The sequence below is a fragment of the Dromiciops gliroides genome, chromosome 1, assembly GCF_019393635.1.
Source record: "Dromiciops gliroides isolate mDroGli1 chromosome 1, mDroGli1.pri, whole genome shotgun sequence".
Taxonomy (NCBI): Eukaryota; Metazoa; Chordata; class Mammalia; order Microbiotheria; family Microbiotheriidae; genus Dromiciops; species Dromiciops gliroides.
Genome location: NC_057861.1, coordinates 115,222,286 through 115,247,696, shown reverse-complemented (window position 1 = coordinate 115,247,696; position 25,411 = coordinate 115,222,286). Strand labels below are relative to the sequence as shown.

Here is a 25,411-nt window from a genome sequence, read left to right as displayed (position 1 = left end):
AAGATGATGGAGGAAAGGCAGTGAGCTCTCAAATTCATGATGCGATCACTCCAAAAAACATCCAAATAATGCCATAGGACAATGCCTGGAGCAGCAAAACCCACAGAAGAATGTGCTGAAATCATCTTCTAACCAAGAACAGCCTGGAAGGTTGGAAGGAGGGAGCTGCTGTGCTGAGATAGGAGTGGAGCCCAACTATTATGTAAGCCCATTGAAGTCAAAACTGTCATATTTTTTATATCTCCCTCTCTTGCACACTGTAGGTACCAAATAAATATGTAATCATTTAAGCAAACATGTCTGTTCCATAAATATTTGTTGAATGAATGCTTGCTAAAATCAGAATTTAATTATATTCATCTAACTTTCTGGTGATTGCTTTATGCTTCCTAATTTAATTGAACCAGAAAAAAAAATAGTAAGTACTAACTCCAAGAGGCAAAAGCCCAACAAAACAAGAAAAAAGTCCTCACAGAATAACATCTGGAGCTATATTACTCCAAAGAAGCATGCAGCAATGGAAGAAGGAAGATCTGGGAAGAATCAAATCCTACCTCTGACAGGCATTTGGGCATAACCAAGAAAGAGTAAGCTATTTCACTAGATCTTAGCACAGTACTACTATGTAGATGCTTAATAAACATTGATTTATTGATTTATTGATTGATTAGTCACTCAGTGCCTCATACTTAGTGCCTTTCAGACCATGAATTACAGATGGAGGGTGTGTCCATGATGGGATTTCCCAAAATTATGCAAGTCACAGATGTGAGCCAAAGAAAACCCAAATTTCCAAAGAACAGCAAAAACTCAAACTTACCGGTTGGCCTCCCCACCACCTGTGATTAAATTTCTCTTTTCCTCGAAGGTGGAAAGTAGCATCAAATACAGGATCATACATTGAATTGCCAACAATTCCATGTGATTCAGGATAAAGTCCCTATGTGCAAAAGGCGATGTATTAGTAAAATTTCATCAATATACATGAAAGTCAGTAAGAATTCTAGTTCAAGAGTTGCTAGTTTAGAAAGTTGTTATATATGTAAATATATGAATGTTGTGAACATATAAAAATATGTACACATATATAACAACACAACTACATATACATATACATACATATGTCTATGTGTATATATTTATATCCATATGTATAGGTATATCTATATTATACATATATGTACAACTACTTCTAATTATACATGTAAATAATCATCTCCATTTGCAAATATGTATAGAATAGTAATTTTAAAATATTATATATTTAAGAATGCAATAATGAACTACCCGCCCTCTATTGAAAAGGGTTATAAATATGGCTTATTAAGCAATGTGAGAGCAGTGGACTAGAACATGAACATTTTTTTCATAACTAGCTCCTAAATTTTGGAGTTTAGCTAATAATTCTTTTCCTTCCTTTAAAAGTCTCTTCTCCCTTCTAATGCTCTTTTCCTTATTTTCTCACTACTTTTATCCCATCTACAACCAAGCAAACAAAAATGGCCAGTGCCTGAATCTCAAGGAATACCTAAAATTCTAATTTATATAATTAGCAAAATACAATTAAACCCCAAACTCAGAGGACAAGCAACAGAGCGCCTTAGGTTTGAAAAACTGAATATCACACTTAGTCCTAACACAAAGTACTTTTCACTGACAACCATTTCCTTCTAATAAACCAACATACTTGTTAAGTGAGGAATATACTTAAAGGTTTTAGCATTTAAAGTCAAAGTCTATATCTTTTATCAAGACATATAAGTAAAAACTACCTCATTGCTGTGAATCACAGATGAAAGAACAAGGCTTGAAAACATGCCAAGCTTCTCTCCCAACACTATTTAGCAATTCTTAAAAAACATTTTTTCTCTTTAAATTATTTCAGTTTGAATCCTTTGCTTGAATATATTAAATATATCCTTTAAAAAAACTTACAGTTGCCAAGGTATATAAGTTAGGGAAGGTTTTTGTAGGGTAGACAGGTCTCATATAAGGTGAATGTGTGCCGCAAGATCCTGAAAAGACAATTGTGGATGTTAAAAATGGAAAAACATTCAATAAGAACGTGGGGACAATTCACAATTGTATATTCTCTAAAAAGGCCTTTTGACAAACTGTCTTACAAAACTACAAAGAATTAGCATGCCCTATTTCTATTTTATCACATATTGATGACTTTGCAACTCTCTTATGGGCCCTCATATCACAAGATATCAAAGTCCTTTCATTGTACAAATACAGAGTAAGAAGAATCCTACCCATAGACTGAAAGGAACAATTAGAAATTAAGTTAACATGTAGGCCACAGGTGTCAGGGGTAAAGACATAGTAAGATTTCTTACTTAGTTTTTCAATGTTAGGCATGACCTTGCTCCCTTTCTTCATGTAGGATGCACGGAAACCATCCACAGAGAAGATGATTAGTGGAGGGCGAGCAAACCTTTTAACCACAAGACATTTTGCATTAGAGAAATGATTTCCATAGTATTCATTATGTACACTAATTGTATATTATGAGAGAGGCAGAGATAGAAAAGCAGAGATACTTTACATTTTAATTCCTTGTCCCAAGGCAGGCTTGGCACAAGGGAAAAGGATGCATTTAGAAGTGGGCTTGAAGCTTGTCACTACTATTCACTATCCCTGAAATTATGGCTAAGACACCAGACTTCCTCTAGGCCTCAGTTTCTTCATCTGAAAAATGAGAGGTTGGATTGGAGGACTACAAAGGTCCCTTCCAGCTCTCATTTTACAGATGACGCATTCATTCCTCAGAGAAATTAAGTGATTTGCTTTTCCCCTCAAACCTAGCTCATGAAGAAGGCTCTTGATTTTCAGTAAATTATGTCTTTATAAGCCCAATGATGGCTGCTACAATCAACAAACCATTTTACCCCAGGACACAATAACAATGATCTAAGATAAAACCTAATATGTAAATAATTCCAACTGTTTTAGATTATTTGAAGACTATCTTAAAAAATAACTGGGGTAATGAAACAAAATGAAAAGTACATTTGTACTCATGCAAAAAGATTCCAGGGAGAAGACCAGCAAGATAACTGTCCTCAGTGTCAGGAAGATTTGGGTTCAGGTCCAGCCTCTCACCCATACTGGCTGTGTGATGTTGGGCCAGCAATCTAATCTTTCAGTTGCTGTTCTTGCTTAGTTGTTTTTCAGTCATGTCTGACTACGCATGACCCCATTTGGGATTTTTTTTTTGCAGGGCAATTGGGGTTAAGTGACTTGCCCAGGGTCACACAGCCAATAAGTGTTAAGTGTCTGGGGACGGATTTGAACTCAAGTACTCCTGAATCCAGGGCCGGTGCTTTATCCACTGCACCACCTAGCTGCCCCTGTGGGATTTTCTCAGCAGAGATGCTGGAGTGGTTTGCCATGTCTTTTTATTGCTCATTTTACAGATAAGGAAACTGAGGCAAACAGGGTTAGGTGACTTACCCAGGGTCACCCAGCTAGTATGTTTCTGAAGCCAGATTTTAATTCAAGAAGATGAGTCTTCCTGGCTCCAGACCCAGCACTCTATCCATGACTCCAAGCATGGCACTCTATCCACTGTACCACCTAGCTGCCCAATCTTTCAGTACCCCAGGCTAACTACCAAAAAATAAAAATTGCAGAGCAGGTGCTGATTAACATTAGTTAAGAGATTTTTCCTTACTAGAAGTTCCTATGGCAACAAAATTGCAAGTCTAGACTTCCAAAAATATGTATGATTTAAATAATAATATATTATGCTTACATAGCATTTTACAATTACACATTAACTCACCTTTTGTAACTATCCCTCATTTGTCATGATTACCTCATTTTATAAAAATATAGGTCACAGATTTAGAACTAGAAGGGACCTGTAAGGTCAATTTCATCCGACCCCTCACTTTAGAAATAAGGAAAATGAGGCCCAGAGCAAGAATTATTCTTATTTTACAGAAGAGGAAACTGAGGCCCATGGAAGCATGGTTAGATAAGTACCAAGTGAGGACTGAGGCACAGAGATAAAAATGACTTGCCCAAAGAAATACATCCAGTAAGTGATAGAGTAAATTCAACTTTTATTAAAGACTAGATGCCCTGGGGGGCTTGGTGTTAGTGATTGAAGAACAGTAAATGGTAGTTGGCACTGAAAGAGTAAGGCAGCAAAGGGCTTACTCCAAGCTCAAGAAAACTCAGAAATGGCACTATATACTATACTAAGATAGGTTTTGTGATTTCTTCACAAGTTGAGTAAGATCCCTTTAGAATAGTGGTAACAGGGGAAGCTAGAGCACTTGCCCTGGAGTCAGGAGGACCTGAGTTCAAATCTAGCCCCCAACACTTACTAGCTGTGTGACCCTGGGCAAGTCACTTAACCCCAATTGCCTCAAAAAATAATAATGGTATCAAGGAGCTAGCATTAACACATACCTTCTGGGTTGACAATATGAGATCAGGTCTTTAGTATATAAGAATGAAATCCAATCTGTGGTCAATACAGTTCTCTGGGTCTATGTCTATGATCAAGTATGGAGACAGGGACTAGATCTATGCTTTTATAGGTATAGAGAACTTCTAGGTGATAAATCTCTTTGTTATGATGTAGTCAGCACCTTGTAGTCTTAAAATATCACCTAGTCATTGAGAGATCAAGTGATTTGTATAGGGTCACATAACCAGTAACCATCAGAAGCCTGACTCTAACCCTGGTCGTAGCTCTCCAGTCACTATGCCAACAAGGTTCTGCTGTGTATGTCAACAATTTTCTCTTCAATCTCTCAAGGGTCTGTGGTTTTGGCAGCATGGGAAGTCCCTCCACAGATGCTGATCACAACCACCACCCTACCCATGACTCAGCAGAAAATGATAACTAACATTTATCTTATTATTAACATTATTATTAGTGCTTTAAGATTTGCAAATTGCTTGTTTAATTATTAGATGATCTTCAAAAAGTTTAAATTTTAATTTAATTTTAATTATGAGATGATCTTCAAAGAGCTACTTTGAACAAAACAAAGCAAAAAAAAACATTAAGTTATCATGGAGAGGCAAATAGGTGGTGACCCTCTCCAAGATTAACTAGACTGGTTCTTGGACAGCAAGCATTGACAGGCCAGTATACAAAGACATGATTCCTCAATAGTATCTGCCAGAACATTTGCTTCACTGGCTTAGCATTCAAGAACTGAAGGTCACAATCATATTTCAAAAACACCCCCCCAAGATTCCCCAACGGAGTACATGCCACTCCTTGATGTTCATAAAATAAACACAGCAACCAAGTTTCTTAACTATGGGCTCTAGGCCTAAAACACATTTAGAAAAACTGTCATGAGTTTCCAAAGTTAACCCATCAACAAATAATGTTATCATTAATAATAATGAGACAGCTATGGGGAACTGGGAAACTTGGGGTTAGGCCCTGCCACACAGGCTGTGTGACCCCTGGACAAGTCATTTAAGCTCTTAGTGATCCATGCAACTCTCTTGTACTACAAGCCGCAGGACAATTTTGCCAAAATGCCTTGGTAGAAGGCATTTCCTGGGAGGTAGCTCCCTAAACTCCTTAAAGCATGGATGGAAACAAAATAATAACAACACCCACTTATCTAGCACTTTTAAAGTCTGCAAAGAACTTTCATAATAATTATTGCATAAGGTGGCTAGTACACATGACCTTATCCCCTATTTTAGAGATGAGGAAATTAAGACTTAGGAATTAAATGACTTGTCCATGGTCCTACAGAGAATAAGTATTTGAACTGGAATTTGACTTTCATGTCTCCTGACTCAATGCCTACTACTCTTTCCACTGTACAACGTTGCCACCTTCCACCTTGTAACACATAAGGCAATGCATGAGGTACACTACTATTACAGGGATTATACAATTGAAATAATGGTCATTTGAAGAAGCAGCAATGGGCCTATGCTGATCACATTTAAGCTGAATGAATGATCAAAGTCAGGAGGTACACAGAGAAAACAATGCCTCAGTGGTCCACAGAGAGCTGACCATATCTATTTGTAGCTCTCCTCTTGGTAAGTAGAAATTCTACAGCCAAAAACAGCCTTAAGAGGGGCAGCTAGGTGGTGCAGTGGATAGATCACTGGACCTGGAGTCAGGAGTACCTGAGTTCAAATCTGGCCTCAGACACTTAACACATTTACTAGCTGTGTGACCCTGGGCAAGTCACTTAACCCCAATTGCCTCACAAAAAAAAAAAGCAGCCTTAAGAAAAAATGGCTGCAGCACTCAATCACAATCACCACCAGGAAGATGTTCTTCCTTCTTCACTCTTGCCCAAGATCTTCTCAAGAATAATTATTTAACACGGAACATGATGTTTATAGGTGAGGTGGAGAGAGTGATGGACTAGGAGTTCATGAAGACCAGAGTTCAAATCCTGCCACAGATACTTGCCAGGTGGGTGACTTTAGACAAGTCACTTAACCTCTGTCAGCCTCAGGTTCTTCAACTGTAAAATGGAAATGAAGTACCTTCTTTCTCCCCAGGATTGTTGTGAAGATCAATTAAGAATATGTGTAAAGTGCTTTGCAGACAGAACTATTAATCCCCAGGAGGGGTAAAAAGACTTCTCCAAGGTCACACAGGCAGGAAGTGACAGAGCCAGGATTTTAAACCAAATCTCATACATCCAAAAGTAGTGGCTTCTTTATTTGTATACCCTACCTAATCATTCATCCTGGAGCTTCCCTGTCTCTATTAATGCATCCATTTGCTTCTCTAACAGATAATAGTACTTCAAACATATACATAAATTGCACTTACCCTGCAGGGCATTCTGGTGCTTTTATTTCCTCACAATCATCATCCACCCAGTGGGACTCTCCTACAAGGAGAAAGGGGAACTTTATGGTCAGCACAGCCAAGTGTTTCATCCAGAGCCTAAAATGAGCAAACTCTTTTGTACCTGAAGAGGTACAAATAAGTTGATGATACCCAGCTAGTGCCTAGGTCTAGGGTGTCAGAGAACAGGAATGATATGGAAAGTCCCAGGAGGTATGAATCTAAGAGCTCCTCTCTGAGAAGTGAATGATGGTTGCAGAAGCAATGAGAAAGTCATGGGATCAAAAGACAGTAGGATCATAGACAGAGCCAGAAAGGACATGGGGGCTCATCTAGTACAAACCACTCATGTTGTAGAGGGGGAAACTGAGGCCCAGAGAGGGTGGCCAAGGGCATGCAGTTCATAACTTTTAGAGCCTCCATTTTCAGGTCCAGAGTTCTTTGTATGACATGACACCTATCAAAAATGAGTAAGCTAACAATATCCAGGAATAAAAGTTTCCCTATTCCCTCAGGGGAAAGAAAAAAAAAGATATGTTATTGTGCTTGTCATCATGATTCCCATTTTTTCAACAATTATGCCTGTCCCTACCATCAGCTAGTGGATAGGGGGAGTGGATAGAGCACCAAGGCTGGAGTCAAGAAGACCTGAGTTCAAATTCAGCCTCACACACTTACTATCTGTGAGACCCTGAACAAGTCACTTAAGCTTGTTTGCCTTAATTTCCTCGTCTATAAAATGAGCTGGAGAAGGAAATGGCAAACCATTCTAGAATCTTTGCCAAGAAAACACCAAATGGAGTCATGAAGCCTAACAAACTACTGAACAACCACAACAAAATGCACTTCACTCAGCAGGCATTTATAAAGCATCTGTTAGGTGTCAGGTACACAAATACAGAATCAACATTGTCAATACCTTCATTCAGAATCAGGAGACCTAGCTTCAAATCCCTGCCCCATCACTTACTACTACTACTACTACTACTACTACTACTACTACTACTACTACTACTACTACTACTACTACTACTACTACTACTACTACTACTACTACTACTACCACCTGTGTGATATTGGGTACCTAACCTCCTTGGTCCTTAGTTTCCTTATATGTAATATGAGGAGGTTAGACCAGACAACCCCTAAAGACCTAGTACTAAATCTAGAACCCTGTGATCCTATATAACATGGGCTACAATTCCCATTTCACAGACCAAGATGAGCAAAAGATTTATAAGGATGATAGCTAGAAGATTGTCAGTATAAAAACAACCTGTCCATAGTTTTGAGATCTTAGGCTCTTGAATCAACCCTTTAACCACTAAAACTAGTTTATTGGACATGTAAAGAACATTAGACCCGAAGTCCGAAATCCTAGATTCAAAGTCCTAACTTGGCTATCTCAAATTTAACCAAATTATTTAACCAATCAAAGGGCATTTATTAAGCTCTTACGACACTCCAGGCATTGTGCTAGGTGCAGAGGATACAGAGACAAAAAAATGAAAGAAATATTCCCTGATGTGAAGGAACTTACAGATCAGTGCAAAGCCCTATGCTAGGAGGTAGGGATACAAAAATCAAGAGGATGAAAATCCAGCTCCTAAGGAACTTTTTTGTTTGTTGTTGTCCAATTGTTTCCATCACGCCTAACTCTTTATGACTCCATTTGGGATTTTCTTGGCAAAGATACCGGAGTGGTTTGCCATTTCCTTCTTTAGTTCATTTGACAGATGAGGAAACTGAGTCAAACAGGGTTAAGTGACTTGCCCAGGGTCATAAGGCTAGTTAGTGTATGAGGCCAAATTTGATTCAAAAAGAGGTGTCCTCCTCACTCCAGGCCTGGCACTCTATCCACTGTGCCACCTATCTGCCCAATAGATATAACCATGTCACTCCTTGGCTTAATTTTTTGTTATCCAGTTGTTTCAATTGTGTCCAACTCTTCACAAACCCATTTAAGGGTTTGCCATTTCCTTCTCCAGCTCATTTTACAGATGAGGAATTGAGGCAAACAGGGTGAAGTGACTTTCCCAGAGTCACATAGTTAGTAAATGTCTGAGCCCAAATTTGAACTCAGGTTCTTCCAACTCCAGGCCTGGAGCTCTTTCCACTGCACCAGGCTGCCCCATTCCTCATCTCCTCAATGAGGGGTAAGTGACTTGCCCAGGGTCACACAGCTAATAAGTGTCAAGTGGCTAAGGCCAGATTTGAACTCAGTCCTCCTGAATCCAGGGCCTGTACTTTACCCACTGCACCACCTAGCTGCCCCCTGCCCCATTCCTAAGGAGCTAATAAAAGGAAAAGAGATGTACACAAATTAATGTCAAGGAGCTTGTAGACTCCACTAAATTTCTTAACTTCACTGAGCCTCAGTTTCTTCATCTGAAAAATGGGGATATGCTTATACTCTCTCACTGGGTTGTTGTAAGCAACATGATCTGCATTCTCTAAAGTGTTATATCAATGTGGGCTATTATGTGTTACCATCAAGGCAGCATAGAATAGTGGATAGAGAGGTGGCCTCAAATTAGGGATGACCTGGGTTCAAATCCCACCTCTGACATGCTGGCTCTGTTACTGTAGCCAAGTCACTTAATCTTTCCTTCACCTTGGTGGTTCTCTCAGACTCAAAGTTGCAGGGCCGGTGCCAGTCTGCATTGGTAATATAATTCCTTACTGGGAATTTTCTAACCCCCAGTGAAAGCATGGTCAGGACCAGAAATGAAATTATAATTATTGTTATGTAGTACTTCACAGGTGCAATGCCCATCCATAGACATTCATGCTTTCCTTTGATTCTCACAGCCCAACTCTGGGAAGAATAGAGTGTAATTATCACCATCTGTACTTTTCAGAGAGGTTAAGTGCCTTGTTCAAAGTCACACAGCCCTTGGCTCTAGCCCTAGTGCTATCTTCTCTATGCTATATCCTGCCTGCTGCTGAAATCTGGCAGCAGAACTCTGAAAGGGCTTTTCCCTTCGGATCCAGATCCCACCCCTTCTCCCCATCTAGAGAAGGATTCAGATGAAGAGATATTTTGCCTGCAGAAAACAAAATGTATCAAAAGCTGTCTTGTACCACTTTTCTAAGGGCAAACAGAAATCACATGTCCAGCGCTGAAGGAAAAGTTTGTGACCAACCCTTGAGGGAAAAAAAAAAAAACGTTCCTATGTAAAGAGTTCCCTTGTAAACCTGCCAGAGTCAGTGAGAACTTAGCTATTGACTGCAGGCCTGAAGATTATGTACCTTGAAATAGGGTAGACCTTTAAAACACATCTAATATTAATGGGGCACTCTCTTCCTGCTCTCAGAGAAGGCACTCAATGGGGTATTTAGAATCTCCATGCTTCTGTTGGCAGGAGTATTCTCTCCCCAGATACAGATTCTGCTAAACCTTCTATCCCTTCGGGAGACAGTTTTTATCAACCGAAGTGGCCAAAACAAAACAAAACAAAAATGTGTCACATGGTGGTCAGCGCATCCTGGTGATGGGCCTCTCTGAGCTTAGCTGAACTGGTTCCCAGGTGACAGCATCCCCAGCCTCATTTTCAAAGCCTACCCAGTTAATGTCCAAGCTTACGCTCTGAACAATGATCAGAGTAGATAAAATATTCACGGAGGCAGACAGAACAGGAGGACTGAAACTAGAACCAAGAAAGAAGGTCTCATTCACCCCAGTGATCTTCTCAAAGAAAATCACAATTGGGGGATGAAAGGAAGGGAGGACGGCTCGCTTGTTCTTAAAATGTGTTGCCAAAAAAGTGCTTAATGATATTAGCTGGCATTTCTTTATCACCTTAAAGTTTACAAAGTGCTTTCCATATCCATCTGATCCTTATAATGATGCTGTGAGATCTGTAATACAAACATTATTATTATCCCCACTTTTCAGATGAGAAGACTGAGGCTCAGAAAGATTAAGTGACTTGCCTTTGGTCACATAGCTAGTAAGTATTAGAGGGGGAATTTAAATCCAGGTCTCGGTTTGTTTCAAGACCAGATTTGTTTCCACTACATTCCCCTGCCTTGTGTTTTTGGTAGAGCAGCTCTACGTAATTATCAAATTCTATTTTATATCCCCTTCATTTTGCAGTGGCAAAACACAGGGAAGTGGTTATCTCTCCTCAAATTCCCAAACTGGTATCCAAGGCAATAAAATTCATTTGTCTCCTGGACCACGTCCAGCTTCCGTTTTCCCAAATCTGAAGACGACTCAGAGAAGAAGAAAAAAATACATACCTTTACAAACAACTTGGTAATTGGTGCAACAGTCTCCTCTGGTCAAGCAGTCCTCTGAGCAATGACAGGCATTGTCTTCGTTTCTTACTTCTCCGCATCTGTCCTTAGTGCATTCCCAGCCACGGGCTGAAATAGTCAGAATAAGAGATTTTTCAAGGCTTCTTACAAATCCAACGAAGAGAGAATACCAGTGGTATACAGAGGCAGCCAAGGAAGTTCAAGACATTTAGAGGAAGCAGTGAACACAGCCCATTATTGGGCCCTCTCATGAAATTTTGGTTGGCCAGAGGCCCGAGTGATTGTTTAAAGAACTTCTTAATCAGATTTATATTTAATTGTTTTTTAAACAATAATCTGTCAGAATGAAGTGACACTCATTTGAAAAAGCAGCATTCCCACCAGTGAGCATGGAGGGACCTCACCTTTCTTGGGTGGCTCTAAAGTAAGAAATGGAAAAGTGGTTCTACTGAACAGTGGTGATTGGGTCATGGTGTCAAGGCATGGATGGTATATGTGTCTTAGCTTATCTATTTTCATGTGCAGATTTCTTGTAGCTTAATCAGCTTGATCCCTAAGGCCCTCTCTAAAAAGAGCAGAAAGATGAAAACCCTACATTTTAGGAAGTTCATTGGTAAGCTCCCCTCTCCCTCTTCAAAGGGCGGCACGTTGACTTTCCTGGACAAACATCCTTGTTGGTGGTGTCATTTTCAGTTGTATCCAACTCTTTGTGGTCCCCATTTGGGGGCCATTTCCTTCTCCAGCTCATTTTACAGATGAGGAAACTGAAGCAAATAGGGTTAAGTGACTTGCCCAGGGTCACACAGCTAGGAAGTGTCTGAGGCCAGATTTGAACTCAGGAAGAGGAGTCTTCCTAACTCCAAGCCAGGCACTCTATCCACTATGGCGCTACCTAGATGCCCCATCCTATCTAGCCCTAAAAAGAATACAAGCTCCTAGAGGATAGACACCATTGTGTTTTTGTCTGTTACTCCCATCTAGTGTCTTAAGCAACTCAATAGGGGTCTGACCTGTGGTTTCATTGGTATAGGGAGCCCTCTGATGATGAAACTCCCTGTACCAGTGAAAGCTGGTGCCTTCCCTACAGCTAGCTACTGTTCCTCACCTGTAGACTCCACCTCCAGGTTTTGGGCATTTCCATAGTCACTCCCCCATGCCTGGACTTCTACCCCTCCTCATCCCTACTTCCTGGCTTTTCTGGCTTCCTTCAAGTCCCAGCCAAAAGCCCACCTTCTACAGGAAGTCTAGCCTAGTCCCCTTTCACTCTCTTGATCATCTCCAATTGATCGCACATAGGTCTTGTTGCACGTAATCGTCTACAGGCTGTCTCCTCCCTTCAATTATGAGCTCCTCATGGGGCAAGGATTCTCTTTTGCTTTGTTTGTATCCCCAGAGCTTAGCACAGCATCTGGTGCATAGTAGATGCTTAACAAATCCTTGATGGGTTGACTTTCCCAGGGTCATACAGCCTGTGCCAGAGGGAAGATGTGAATTCGGGTCTGGCTGTTTCCAAGGGCAATTCCTGTCCACTCTGCACTCTGTACTTCTTTTTTTTTTTTTAATTTAACTGACGTTAGGGGCAGCTAGGTGGCGCAGTGGATAAAGCACCAGCCCTGGATTCAGGAGGACCTGAGTTCAAATCCGACCTCAGATACTTGATACTTACTAGCTGTGTGACCCTGGACAAGTCACTTAACCCTCATTGTCCCACCCCCCAAAAAATTTAACTGACGTTGAATGTCATTCAGAGGAAGGTGACTAGCATGGCAAGTGGCTGGACACTTTACCTTTGAAGACAAACTGAATGAACTGGGAATGTTTAATCTGGAGAAAAGAAGGAAAAGGGAAGAACATGATACCTGTTTTCAAGTCTCTGAAGGGCTGTCATGGCAAAAAAAGACTAGATGTGTTCCAATTTGCCCCAGAAGGCAAAATAAGGAGCAGTGGATAAAAGCCTGCAGACACACAGATTTTGGCTCAACAGGAGGAAAAACTTTAAACAATGAGAGCTAGCCAAAAGTGGAATGAGATACCTCTAGAAGCAGTGAGGCCCCTTGCTGAAGATTTTCAAGCAAAAGCTGAATGACCACTGATGGACAATGTGGAGGAAGGGATTCTTTCCTGCCCAGGTATGTGTTAAATAATATAGTCTCTGAAATGCTGTGATTAGGTATGGAATCACAAAAGCAGCATAAGACTTAGGAGTCAGAAGCTATAGATTTTAGTCAAGCCTCTGCCACTCAAAAGTCATCATCAGTGGTGTGCTAGACCTAGCACAAGCCACTCCAACCAGCTTGGGTAAAAGATGCTTGTTAAATTTTCAGTGTGAACACTGACACCTCAGAAATCAGCAAATGCTACAAATCAGAATGTGGTTTATTATTTTATTGACTGGCTCCACTTTAGAAAGTGATGGAGAGAATGTTAATAATACAGATTAAATTGAAAAGTGTGCCCTGCATACTTTTTGAGGGGGAGAGCCAGTTATTAAACATTTACCAGCATGCTACTGGATATAATCTTGTGGAAATTAATTAGTCCCTCTGCATCTCAGCTTCATTATATAAAAAACAGGGATAGATCAAAGACTCAGAGATAGAAGGAATCACAGAGGTTATCTACACCAACCCCCTCATTTTATAGATAGGGAAACCAAAGGCTAGAAAGGATGAATGAATGAATGCCATGGGAACATAATGCAACAAATAGAAGAACTCAGATTTGAAAGCAGGCCATCTGACTTCAAATCCAATGTTCTTTCCATTGTTCTATATGGCTTCAAATGAGACACATATGTGAAAGTGTTTTATAACAAGAGAGAGGGAGGGAGGGAAGGTGGAAAGGAAATGAAGAAAGGAAGGAAGGAGGGAAAGATGAAGGGATAAAGAAGAAAAGAAGAAAGGAAACATTTATTAAGCACCTACTATGTGTCAGGCAGTATTGTAAGTCCTTTAAAAACAATATCTCATTTTTTTTCCTCACAACAACCTTGTGAGATAGGTGCTATTAGGATCCTCAGAAACTGAGTCAAACAAAGGTTAAGTGACTTGTCCAAAGTCACACAACTAGTAAGTGTCTTGAGTCTGCATTTGAACTCAGGTCTTCTTTACTCCAGGCCCAGTACTCTATCTACTGTGCCACTTAACTACCTCTATAAAACACCACATAATTATTCTTATTCTTACTAATGCAAGTTAATAATATTGCTACTATCACTATTCTTAGAATAGGCATGAGGTTTATGGGATGCCCAGGAAAGACTAGCACCTTCAGAATGAAGTTCTGCAGAGCCCTTTTCAGGGCTGCTCATTCATCTAACTTTGGTGTCCACCTCTCACCTAACTCTCACCTGTGGCTGCTAGGAGCTATGGGATGTGCAGCAGCCATACCCCAGTAAAACTTTCCCAGCAGAGGAGCTAAACCAGGTTATGGGGTAACTGAGAGGCCTTCAAACCTGTCAGTGAGTTAGAGTGATATCCACCCCAAGTATGTAAAGACTTTCCCTCAGGAGAAAGGGTAGATGAGAACAATTTGTTCCAACAGCCATGAAAGCTGCTGAAACAGATGTTGTGGAGTGTTTAGAGCTTGGTCAGACATCAAAAACACCACTGCATCCTGGGCCATCACCAGTCATCTTGACTTTTGTCCTGTCACTGGACTTAGATGACTCGGGAAGAAAGAGGAAGGCTGATAGCTTTGTGCAACTCTGCCTCCTTTAAATCCAATTCACACACAAGTCAAGACATCACCCATGATGTTAGTGGTCCTCTTCAAAAAGGAAGGATGAACAACACTCTTAGAAATACAAAACTAAATCCTTGTTCATTTCACTGAAAGTATATTATATATACAATGACATTTCTATGTTTATACTTCCGAGCAGTATGACAGATATGCTACCAAGTTATATGAGAATAGCTAGTTAACTACTCCCAAGTTCAACTTTATCAAGAGAATAGGTTTAAGAAAACAAAAATAGGGGCGGCTAGGTGGCGCAGTAGATAAAGCACCGGCCCTGGAGTCAGGAGTACCTGAGTTCAAATCCGGCCTCAGACACTTGACATTTACTAGCTGTGTGACCCTGGGCAAGTCACTTAACCCCAATTGCCTCACTAAAAAAAAAAAAACAAAAACAAAAAAACAAAAATAAGGAATAATCTTCCATCTTAGGGAAAGTTATGTTAGACTGTAATTTAACTTCCAACCTATCAATTTTGTATTCTCCAAACAGACATTTTCTAAAGAAAAATAAAAGTTATCAAGTTATTTCAGATCATCCAATGAGAGAAATGGTCTTAAGCCATGGGCAAATGATATGATATATCTTCACTTATTCAGGACATAAGTCATCATTAAAGACAGAAGCAATGATTCCAGATGGTATTGTCCTCCTCTGAATGCTACATCTTTCTATCTTCCATGTAGTCATAATATTCTCCATTATCTATAAGGAAAACCTGGCCAATATTTTTACAGTATTTTTTCTATTTTTTTTTTTGCAATTTTTAGGATATTTCCTCCACTTGGCCCAAGATCCAGTGTACACTCTTGCTACCCATAACTTCCCATCTTCATTCTTTCTCTTTCAACCACCTCCAATGGATAGAGGGCCTGGCATCCAAAGGCTGACCCTGATCTACAATGGCATCTATTTGCAAATATAGTCTTCAAGTCAAAGGTGATATTGTTGTATATGACAATAGCCCGATGGTGGATCTGCCTACCACAAGGCTCTTCCCACTGTGGTCCATCTTCCATTTGGCTACAAAAGTGATTTTCCTAAAGCATTGGTCCTACAATGTCACTCCCATATTCAATAAAATTTATACCTTAGTCTTATACCTTAGTCCCTGGCATGTCCTCTTTGACTTACTGACAATGGCCTCCTTAGTGCTTTATGAACAAAACATCACATCTCTTAGCTCCAGACGTTGTCTCTAGTTATCCTCCATGCCTGAAATGCTCTCCCTCCTCATGTCTACTTTCCAGCTTCCTTCAAGTTCCAGTGGGAACCCTTTCAAAAAGCCCTCTGAATTCCACTGCCTTCCTTCTGTTAATTGTTTTCTATTAATCTTGTATATTGCTTGCTTTTTATCTCTCCCATTAGATTCTGAGTTCCCTGAGGACAGGGGTTGTCTCTTGCCTTTCTTTGTATCAATAGAGCTTAGCACAGTGCCTGGAATATGGTAGGTGATTAATAAATGTTTATTTACAGGAGTTACAACTATGAAGTCAGGGATAAAAGCATAGAAGAAATCTCTATGGACATGAAAATAGAAAAGTTATAGCTTATGAGTGTCAGCAGATGACTAAAGCTACAAAGTAATTGTGGTGGTGGTGGTGGTAGTTCAGTTGTTTTCAGTTGTATTTGACTCTTTGTGACTCCATTTGGGGTTTTCTTGGCATTTTCCTTCTCCAGTTGATTTTACAGATAAGGAACTGAGGCAAACAGGGTTAAGTGATTTGCTCTGGGTCATCCAGCTAGTAAGTGTCCGAGATCACATTTAACTCAAATTCTCATTACTCCAGGCCCATCACTCTATCTATTGTGCCACCTAGCTATGCAATATAAAGGAATAGTAGACTACAACTCCCAGGAGGCATAAGTCATTAGAAGATACCAAGGATCCCCAACATTGCTACATTCGGTTTTCAACATATTCATTATGTAGTACCACAACTAAGGAACTTGGAAGAAGGTCCCAAGGAAAGCAACAATTATAATAAATAGGTTTGGGAAATCTTCCCTGTAAGAAAATTCTAAGAAAACTACTGAATCATATTTCTATAGGTTAGAGAAAGGAAATCAGAGGTTGTATGGGAGACAATGATGGTCGTCCAAAAAATATGAATGGCTATGTTGAGCAGGTCTCCTGTTTCTAGTGATAATAGGCCCAGAAGGAATTATAACAATATGAAGTTAAGTATCTGAGAGAACTTTCTAATTTGTTCCAGAGTACCATTACCCATTCCAGTTATCAAGAGACTTTGTGGAATCTCCTTTGGGGGAGGGGGGAGTGGGGAGGTTCAGAACTACCTCTCTTGGATACTTAGAACACAGTCTTGCCTAGGGGAAAAGAATATTGACTTAGATTCTCTCTCCACAATCCCTTTCCAGCTCTTGATTATAGGACAGTAAATGTGGGGGCAGGAGCAGAGAGAACTACAAAATAAATCAACATGTTGGAATACCAGTGAAAATCTGAGGGACTCCATCCAATAAAGTTCTGCCTTTCCATTCCCGCGGCTGTCATTCAGAAACTTCTAACTATTGTTTGTGCTACTCTAAAACATGAGACATTAAAAAAAAAAAAAAGGAAAAAGTATCAGGAATGTTCTTGCAGAGGATTGCTTTGGAATGATAATCTGAAACATGATAGGACTGAAGAATATCAAAGTTTTCCTTGCCTTCTGTCTTAGAGAAACAACGCACACAATCAAATACATTCACTGACAGCACAGATTAGGCTGCCATGAATAGCAGAATTCTGGAGTAACTGTCAAGTCCATGTAGACTAGATGTCAATAGTATGAACATGCCACTGCTGCATGCATGATAAGCTGAAATAAGTCAATCAACAAGCACTTATGAAATACCTACTATGCGTCAAACTTTGTACTCACTGCTAAGGATACAAAGACAGAAGCAAAACAGTACCTACCCTCCACAAGCTTACATTTAAATGAAAATAATGGCACAAAGCCCAGCTAGAGAGACAGGAAAAACAGAATATAACTTTATGTTATGTAGTATTGCTAAGTTTGGAGGTGAAGAAATAAACATGCCAGCAATGAGAAAGTGGTTTTCTTCTCTTTAAGCAAAGACATGAAAAGAGATCAAATCTAAAAGGCAGGTCACAACTAGCCTCAAAACCCAATCAAGGCAGCAACATTTGCACGATATGGGAAGGACAAATTATTGACTGGAGTAAAGGGGTTTTTTTAACCAAATTGGAACATACAAATCACCATCAGAGCATCATTCAAAGAACAATAATACATGGAATCACTCGGGTTTCCAGTTTAAGTAGGCCAAAACAGGAGGGTGGAAGGGAAAGCAGCAGCAAGTTTTAACTCATTCATTATCGGTGAGAGTCAGCATCAGAAAAAGAAAACAAAGGCTACCGTACCTGTCTTTAAACAGTGCTCATCAAAATCATGGCAGCAGCTACCATAACTCTTGCACAGATTGTCACATTGACAATCCATGTCCTCGCGCTCTTGGAGTTCAAAGCATCTGCCCTTGCAGGAATTGGAAGTATTGGTCCTGGGAGCATCTGAAAGGACTGTGGAATAAGAGATAATAAGGGTGGTTGGTATCATGTCACCACTGACCAGCAAGCACTAACTCATAACAAACCTCTAGCTGCTTAATGCCCCATGCTCATGATACTGACATCACTATTTCAATCCCCACACTGACCAATTTACTTTATATACTGATAGAGAAAACCTAGAACCTCAGCTAGCAGTCTTGAGTGAGTGTCTCTTGTCAAAATAGGAACAAGAAAAGAGAATGAATATAAACCACCAACACTTTTTCATTACCACCAATGAATAGTTCAAGGTAAAAAAGACTATGGTAAATAACAGCATCTTCATATATGAAAGAGAGCAAGACAAACATACATAAACATATACAAAACAAACCAAAATAAGAAATACTAATTTGATCCGATTAAAGACTTCTGGTTTCATTGGCAAGTTTTTAATGGGGGAGGAGCAGGAAGAGGGGAGGGAAAGCAGAGTTAGAATAGAAAAAACAGGAAACATGTGGAATAGAGGGGGGTTGGACTAGAAGCCCCCTGAGGTTCCTTCTAGGTCTAATATGTCAAATATTCTATATCTAGAGCAGAAGCAGGAACCAAAGTCACAGCAAAAGACTTTTCATCATCATATGCTGTGACTGAAGACTGAATTTATTTGGCAAAGAACAAGACTTAAAGATCCTAGAGGAAAAATAGAAATCTTCCTTTTTTAATTGACTGCCACTGGCAGAAAACATTTCCACGAAGAGCTACAAATATAGCTAGACAAAACACCAACTTGAGAAATCATGAATGTGACAACTGACATTTCTGTGCATCAGAATACTCAGTTTTCCAAAAAGAGAAAAAGCTGTCCATCTCTGGGCTAGGAAATATTTCTAGGTTCTATCAAACAATTTGTCTACATGCCCTGAAGCTCCTGGGCCTGGAGGTACTCTGGCTCTTGCTAAAAACCACAGTCAGTTCCATTAGATTTAACAAACAGATTCATTGGAAGATAAGGTACAAAAAGACTCAGCCTGATTTGCTAAGAAGTGCCAAAATGCTCATAAACTCAGCTATTTCAGCAGGAAAATATTAGGTCTCCAGTGCCGAGATATAGCTGATCTACAATTATTTATACTTTAAGTCATCAATGGATATAACATGATCAATTGTAGCAAGCCATGAGAAAGAAGGAAAGAAATGAACTGAAAATAAGACAACTTCATGGAACAAAGCAAGAGATTAAATTTAACACCAATTTTTTTAAAAGAAAATAAAGAACTACCTTTTCTTCCTTAGAGAAAATTAATAACAATCTACTTCTAATAGAATATATCCGGTAATGTCATTCTTAAATGCCTTCAACAAATTCTGCTTATTATCCAGACTAGTGAACCAGATAAATAAAAACACTTAGATACAGACATATACACACACAGACATATATACACATATTTGTCCGTGTATATACACACACACTCAATAACTATACAGGATCTAGACTTACCTAACATAGTTGAAGCTTATTTGTCCTCTCCTTTTCTTACATTTCTCTTCCTTTCCATTCTTAAACCATTCTACAATTAAGTGCTGAGTAGTGCAAATAGTGAATCCCCAGAAGTGATCACATTATTCAAATTTTGCTGCAAATTTCCATTGAGTTGGAACCAATGACCATATTTTATATAATTATAACTTTGAATAGTACAAATTCACTTCTGGAGATTCACTGTTCACACTAGATCAAGGATTATTAGCACGTGTACCTTTTTTTGTTTTATTCTGTTCCTGATATCACTTAACTTGGCAGTATTCCTCACAACTCTCCCAGGCTATGAATTGCAGAACAGTTGCTGATCAGGACTGATAAAGGGAATTTCCTAACTGGGAATTTCCAATGTCAAAGAATTCACAATGATAAATCTGATCCATTAAAAAAAAATTCCTAATACAATCCTCATTGCCATCATTCTACTTTTTTTCTTTCATTTTAATTTTTTTCAAATTAACAAGTATTTATTTTCTCTTTCTCAGTTCTACTCCTCTCCCCCTGAAAAAAAATCTTTGTAATAAATATGTAGTGAAGCAAAACAAATGCCTATATTAATCATATCCAAAAATCATCATTCTCTTTTGACCATCTTTCCTTGCTATATAGTCTTGAAAACAACTTTAAAACTTTCAGATGACTGGTCACTATTTCCTTAACTATTTCCCTCTACCTCCAACATATATGACCAGTGAGTCTTTTTTTAATCTAAATATCAGTAACTCATAAAATAAACAATATCATTAATTAGGATCAGGCTTGGCAAGGGTCAAAGGTACTGTCTCCTGCTATATGAAGATATTCTGAAACTTGCCCTATAACTGGCTAGCATTCAGCTGACCAAGGATAGAGGTGAATACGACTGCCCAGCATCTTGACAGACTTCTTTCCAAGTCCTCCTACCATCATTATGCTACCAGGTTTAAGTAGTTTGATCTGTTACCCATTCAAACATAATAGCAGAAAAGAGCCCTATGTATAACCTTTGCCACTTCCCAATGAACAGTTCTTGCTTCAGGACATCTTCAACAGTCCCTTGGCTATCCTACTTCTAGCCTGGTGCTGCTACTTTCAGACTGGACCCTCTGCATGGCAGTCCAATTTTTATCCCATCCCCTACCTGTATGGGCAATTGGGGAACCTATTGTTATCTTAGATCTTACAACCTTTGACTCATATAGACTTTGAGTTCCATAAGCAAGATATGTAGTTAATACTTAGGAATTTCATGATATCTCATTATGTCTATTTGATTGTGTCAGTTCGATTCTATTATTTAACCCCAACATCACCTCCTAGTGATATGACAAAAGACAGTGTTAAGCAATCATGTCAGAAATGAATGATAAAGCAATGTGATTACTCATGAAGACCTCAAAAAAGTCTTCACATTAAATACTCATTCAAGTTTTAATGATCTCATGTATTTTTTTAAGTGACAGGTTATGTTACAATCAAGAGGAAAGTCATTTCTGGTGTTTTTTAAAATAAATGCTGCAAATCTTCACTTCCATACAGGTTTGTGAAAAGAATAGAAAAAGTAACTTTCCTAATTTCTAAAACATTCTGTATTTTTCATGGAGTCATAATGTAGCTGTTTAAAAAAGTTATGACTGGATAAAACTTATAGGACTTATTTTTGTCATCAATCTATTCATAGAAAAGGTAGTTATGTGGAAGATATTCTCTAAAATAGCTAAATAAAGCTTTATTCCTAAAAATGAAAAGTGGCACAAGATACTTCATAAAGACCTGGTTTCAAAATCAGAAGGACCTGAGTTAGAATCCTCTGATGCGCAGTGCTTCTACCATAACCTTTCAATGCCCCAGGCAACTCTCTCAGACTAAATTGCAAAATAATCTCCAATAATTAGTAAAGAGACTTTTTTCATTGGTGATACCCTATCTAGCAGTATCAAACTCAAATATAAACAGGCCACTAAACATAATACAAATCCCTGAAGGCACACATTGACTTAGAAAACCACATATTAAGATCATCTATGTTCTATTATACTATTATTTATCTTACTAAGTATTTTCTAATTACATTCTAATCTGATTCAGACAGCACTTGGAAGTGTTATAGCTACAAAAAAAATGTAGCCGACTCTTTTTAACACCTCTGCCCTATGCCAATGAAATCATAATCACAGGTCTGATCTTTTTAAAAAAAAAAAGAATTCTAAAGCAATCCCTATTACCATGTTATTGTTTGTTTTACTAAAGATAATTTATGGGATGAGGAACAGTGCCGCAATTTCATTACTACAGGGAAATCTCAGATGAGGAAACATCCTCATCAATTCAGCTCATTCCTTTCTCTATGATCTATAATGTAAGAAGGTTGCCACTGAAAAGTTAATTGACTTACCCACTGTCACACAACAAGTACATCTCAGAGGTAGGACCCAAACCCAAGTCTTCCTAGCACCCAAGGAAGCTCTCTATCCATTAGGTCAAGTTGCTCCTGTAGATTGTATACCCAGATCAAAATTTAAATTAACCTTAATCAACCCATCTACTGTATATAGGAATTGGATTGTTATCTATTTGAATCACAGAAATGAGATTATATAAAACAACCCAAAGCAAGAGGGAAAGGATGATCTAAACAATATTTCAACCAAGACACCCAATCATTTTTACCCTTACATAACAAAGTCATCCTTGTAGAAAGTAAAATTCCAGATTTGAGTGATGGCAGATCAGGGAGGCAGCATTTAAGCTTAAAAACACCCAGCATGCCATCCAGCCCAACCTAATGCAGGAATGTTCTTTCTTTCCAGTTTTGTTCAGTCCCATTTCCAGTGTTTGGGATAGTGCTCCCAACCTGTTCCTCCCATTCTTCTTGGTATTCAGCCCAAGTATTTCCTGACCATAAGAAGTAAGGATTGGAATGGGTTATAACCCATTGAAGTTGTATGGTCTCCTTTTCTAGAGAGCTTTAAAAATAAGATAGATTATCATATTTTCAACTGGTTTTAATGTGATCTGAAAAATAAAACAAGGCAAAGGTGTAGATAATCTTTCAACATCCTCTCCAACCATAAGAACAAGGGATTCCAATGATTGTTTCATTCCAGTCATGCCTTCTAGTAGCAAGATAAGAATTTTCTTGCTACTTACAACCTTAAATTTAACAAAATAACATACACACAAGCCAGCTATCAAGTTATCTGAATCAAGTCTCTAATCATCTTCTTGGACATTTTTTTATCTTCTCTAAACTCTAGACACTTCAACAACACCATTTCTCCCTCCCCACCAGCAGTCAGAGTAAGTCCATGTCAAGTTGTTTTGTGTTTGTTTTAATTCAGCTTTTTGAAGATGCTTCTATCTCCACAATTACATAATTAAATAAAGGGACCTCTTAGAGAGACTTCACATGCATTTTCCATCAATCTAAAGTCGTTATAGATAGGACCTCAAAAACTATAAAGCTATACTTTATAAACTTTAAATAGTGGACATAAAATTAATTTTTAAATTATACTTCCAAGCTGCCTAGATTGCAGGGTGGAAGTACTGGACTGAATCACTAATAAATCCCCCATTTGTGGTTTTAAAGAAGTTTTGATATTTATCTCATAGGGTAAGATCAGTAGGTCTTTAGAATTTATGCAAAAAATCACTAAGATATAAAACAAAAGCTCTATATACATGGCCTCATTCAATTGTCACAACAACCTCGTGAAATTAATACCATGGGTATTATGGTCCTCATTTTACTTGTAAGAAAAGAAAGGATTCAAACCCAGATCCAGTCCTCTCCATTTTTGCCAAACTACATTTTTCAGAAAAGATTTTTTTAAAAAAACTTAATCATCCACTCATTTTATAGATGAGGAAGGTAAGGTTCAAAGAGAAGAATGGATAACCCAAGATTATACAGTAAATGAGTGGTAGAGCTGAGATTTGAACCCAGTTCCTATGACTTTCCATCCAGTGTTCTTTCCCCTGAACCATACTTTTAATAGCACACTTTTTTCCCAAAGAACTTTCCAGTTAAGCACATCAACTATTGTTGTTGTTGAGTCACGTCCAATTCCTCATGACCCCATTTGGGGTTTTATTGGCAAAGATACTGGAGTGGTTTGCCATTTCCTTCTCTAGCTCATTTTACAGGTGAGGAAACAGAGGCAAACAAGGGGACTTTCCAAGAATCACACAGCTAGTAAGTTTCTGAGCCAGATTTGAATTCAGGAAGATGAGTCTTCCTGACTCCAGGTCCAGCATTCTATTCACTGTACTATCTAGCTGCCCCTCATGAACTATTACTGTTCCCATTTTACAAATGGGAAAACTAGGTTCCTTTACCCACTCCTTAAATTCCTATAATAGACATACAAAAATTTAATCTTCTGATTCTTTTGCTAAGACTTTCCACTTATGTCCTGGCTTTTCAAGAAATACCATCTTAAGGCATTTATATTTGTGTTGGAGACTTTTTAAAATCAATTTCACCTTCATTTGAGTCCCTAACTCTTCTTATCTGAGCTATAACAATGACCAAATTGGTTTCCCTGCCTCAGATCTCTTCCCACTTCAGACCACTCTCCACACAGATGGCAAAGTGGTTTTCCTTATAAGCCTGACTATATCACTCCCCTAATCAATAAACTCCACTAGCTGATTCTCTATAACCTCTAGGGTAAAAATCTAAACTGCTCTTTTTGGCTTTGAAAGCTCTTCACAACCTGACTCCCACCTAGACTTCTAGCCTCATTATATATCACTTCTTTTTCTAACACTCTACAATCTGACCAAACTGATCTTCTTACTATTCCTTCTTAACTCCAGTCTCTCTGCAGTCTCTGTGTGTTTGTACTGCCTATCCCTCAAACCTGAAACTCACTTTCTTCTCACCTTTTCCTCTTAAAATCCCCTATTCTCTTCAAGACTTAGGCCAAATGGGGCAGCAAGGTGGTGCAGTGGAAAGAGCACTGGCCCTGGATTCAGGAGGACCTGAGTTCAGATCCAGCCTCAGACATTTGACACTAGCTAGGTGACCTTGGGCAAGTCACTTAGCCCCAATTGCCTCATCAAAACCAAAAAAGACAGGCCAAATGTCATCTTTCATGTTCCCCTCCACCCCCAATTATTATTGCCCCCTCCCTAAACTACCTATTTTAATTTATATTTTTCTGTATATAATTATACATGTTCATGTTATTTCCCCTGACAGAATATAAGCTCTTTGAGGAGAGGGAGACTGATTCTATATCCCACCTAGCATAGTGCTTGGCTCATAACCGTCATTTAATAAATATTTGTTGATTGATTGAAATCCAGGATCTATACTAATCATGCTCTAATGATTTATCAATGAAGATATGAAAAACAATACAGGAGAGTTAGGCCATCCCTGGCTTTCTTCAGGCCCCAGCTAAAATCTTCCCCTCTACTACAAGCCATCACTGATCCCTAGTGTTTTCCCTCTGTTGATTATTTGTAATATATTTTGCATATAGCTTATTTGTACATATTCATTTGAGGCAGCTAGGTGGTCCAGTGGATAGAGTGCCAGAGATGGAG

General features: G+C 38.9%; 1 protein-coding gene across 3 annotated transcripts in view; it reads right to left on the bottom strand.

Moving 5' to 3' along the window:
* The window catches only part of ENPP2 (ectonucleotide pyrophosphatase/phosphodiesterase 2), a 176,983-nt gene that overhangs the window by 98,425 nt on the left and 53,147 nt on the right, over positions 1-25,411 (bottom strand). For all 3 annotated transcript variants that reach the window (XM_043967723.1, XM_043967717.1, XM_043967713.1), the window contains exons 3-8: positions 18,202-18,357; positions 11,054-11,179; positions 6,791-6,851; positions 2,343-2,440; positions 1,936-2,015; positions 821-940 (exon numbers count right to left, since the gene is read on the bottom strand). In XM_043967723.1, the coding sequence (XP_043823658.1) occupies positions 821-940; positions 1,936-2,015; positions 2,343-2,440; positions 6,791-6,851; positions 11,054-11,179; positions 18,202-18,357 (641 nt within the window). The remainder of the gene's footprint in view (positions 1-820; positions 941-1,935; positions 2,016-2,342; positions 2,441-6,790; positions 6,852-11,053; positions 11,180-18,201; positions 18,358-25,411) is intronic.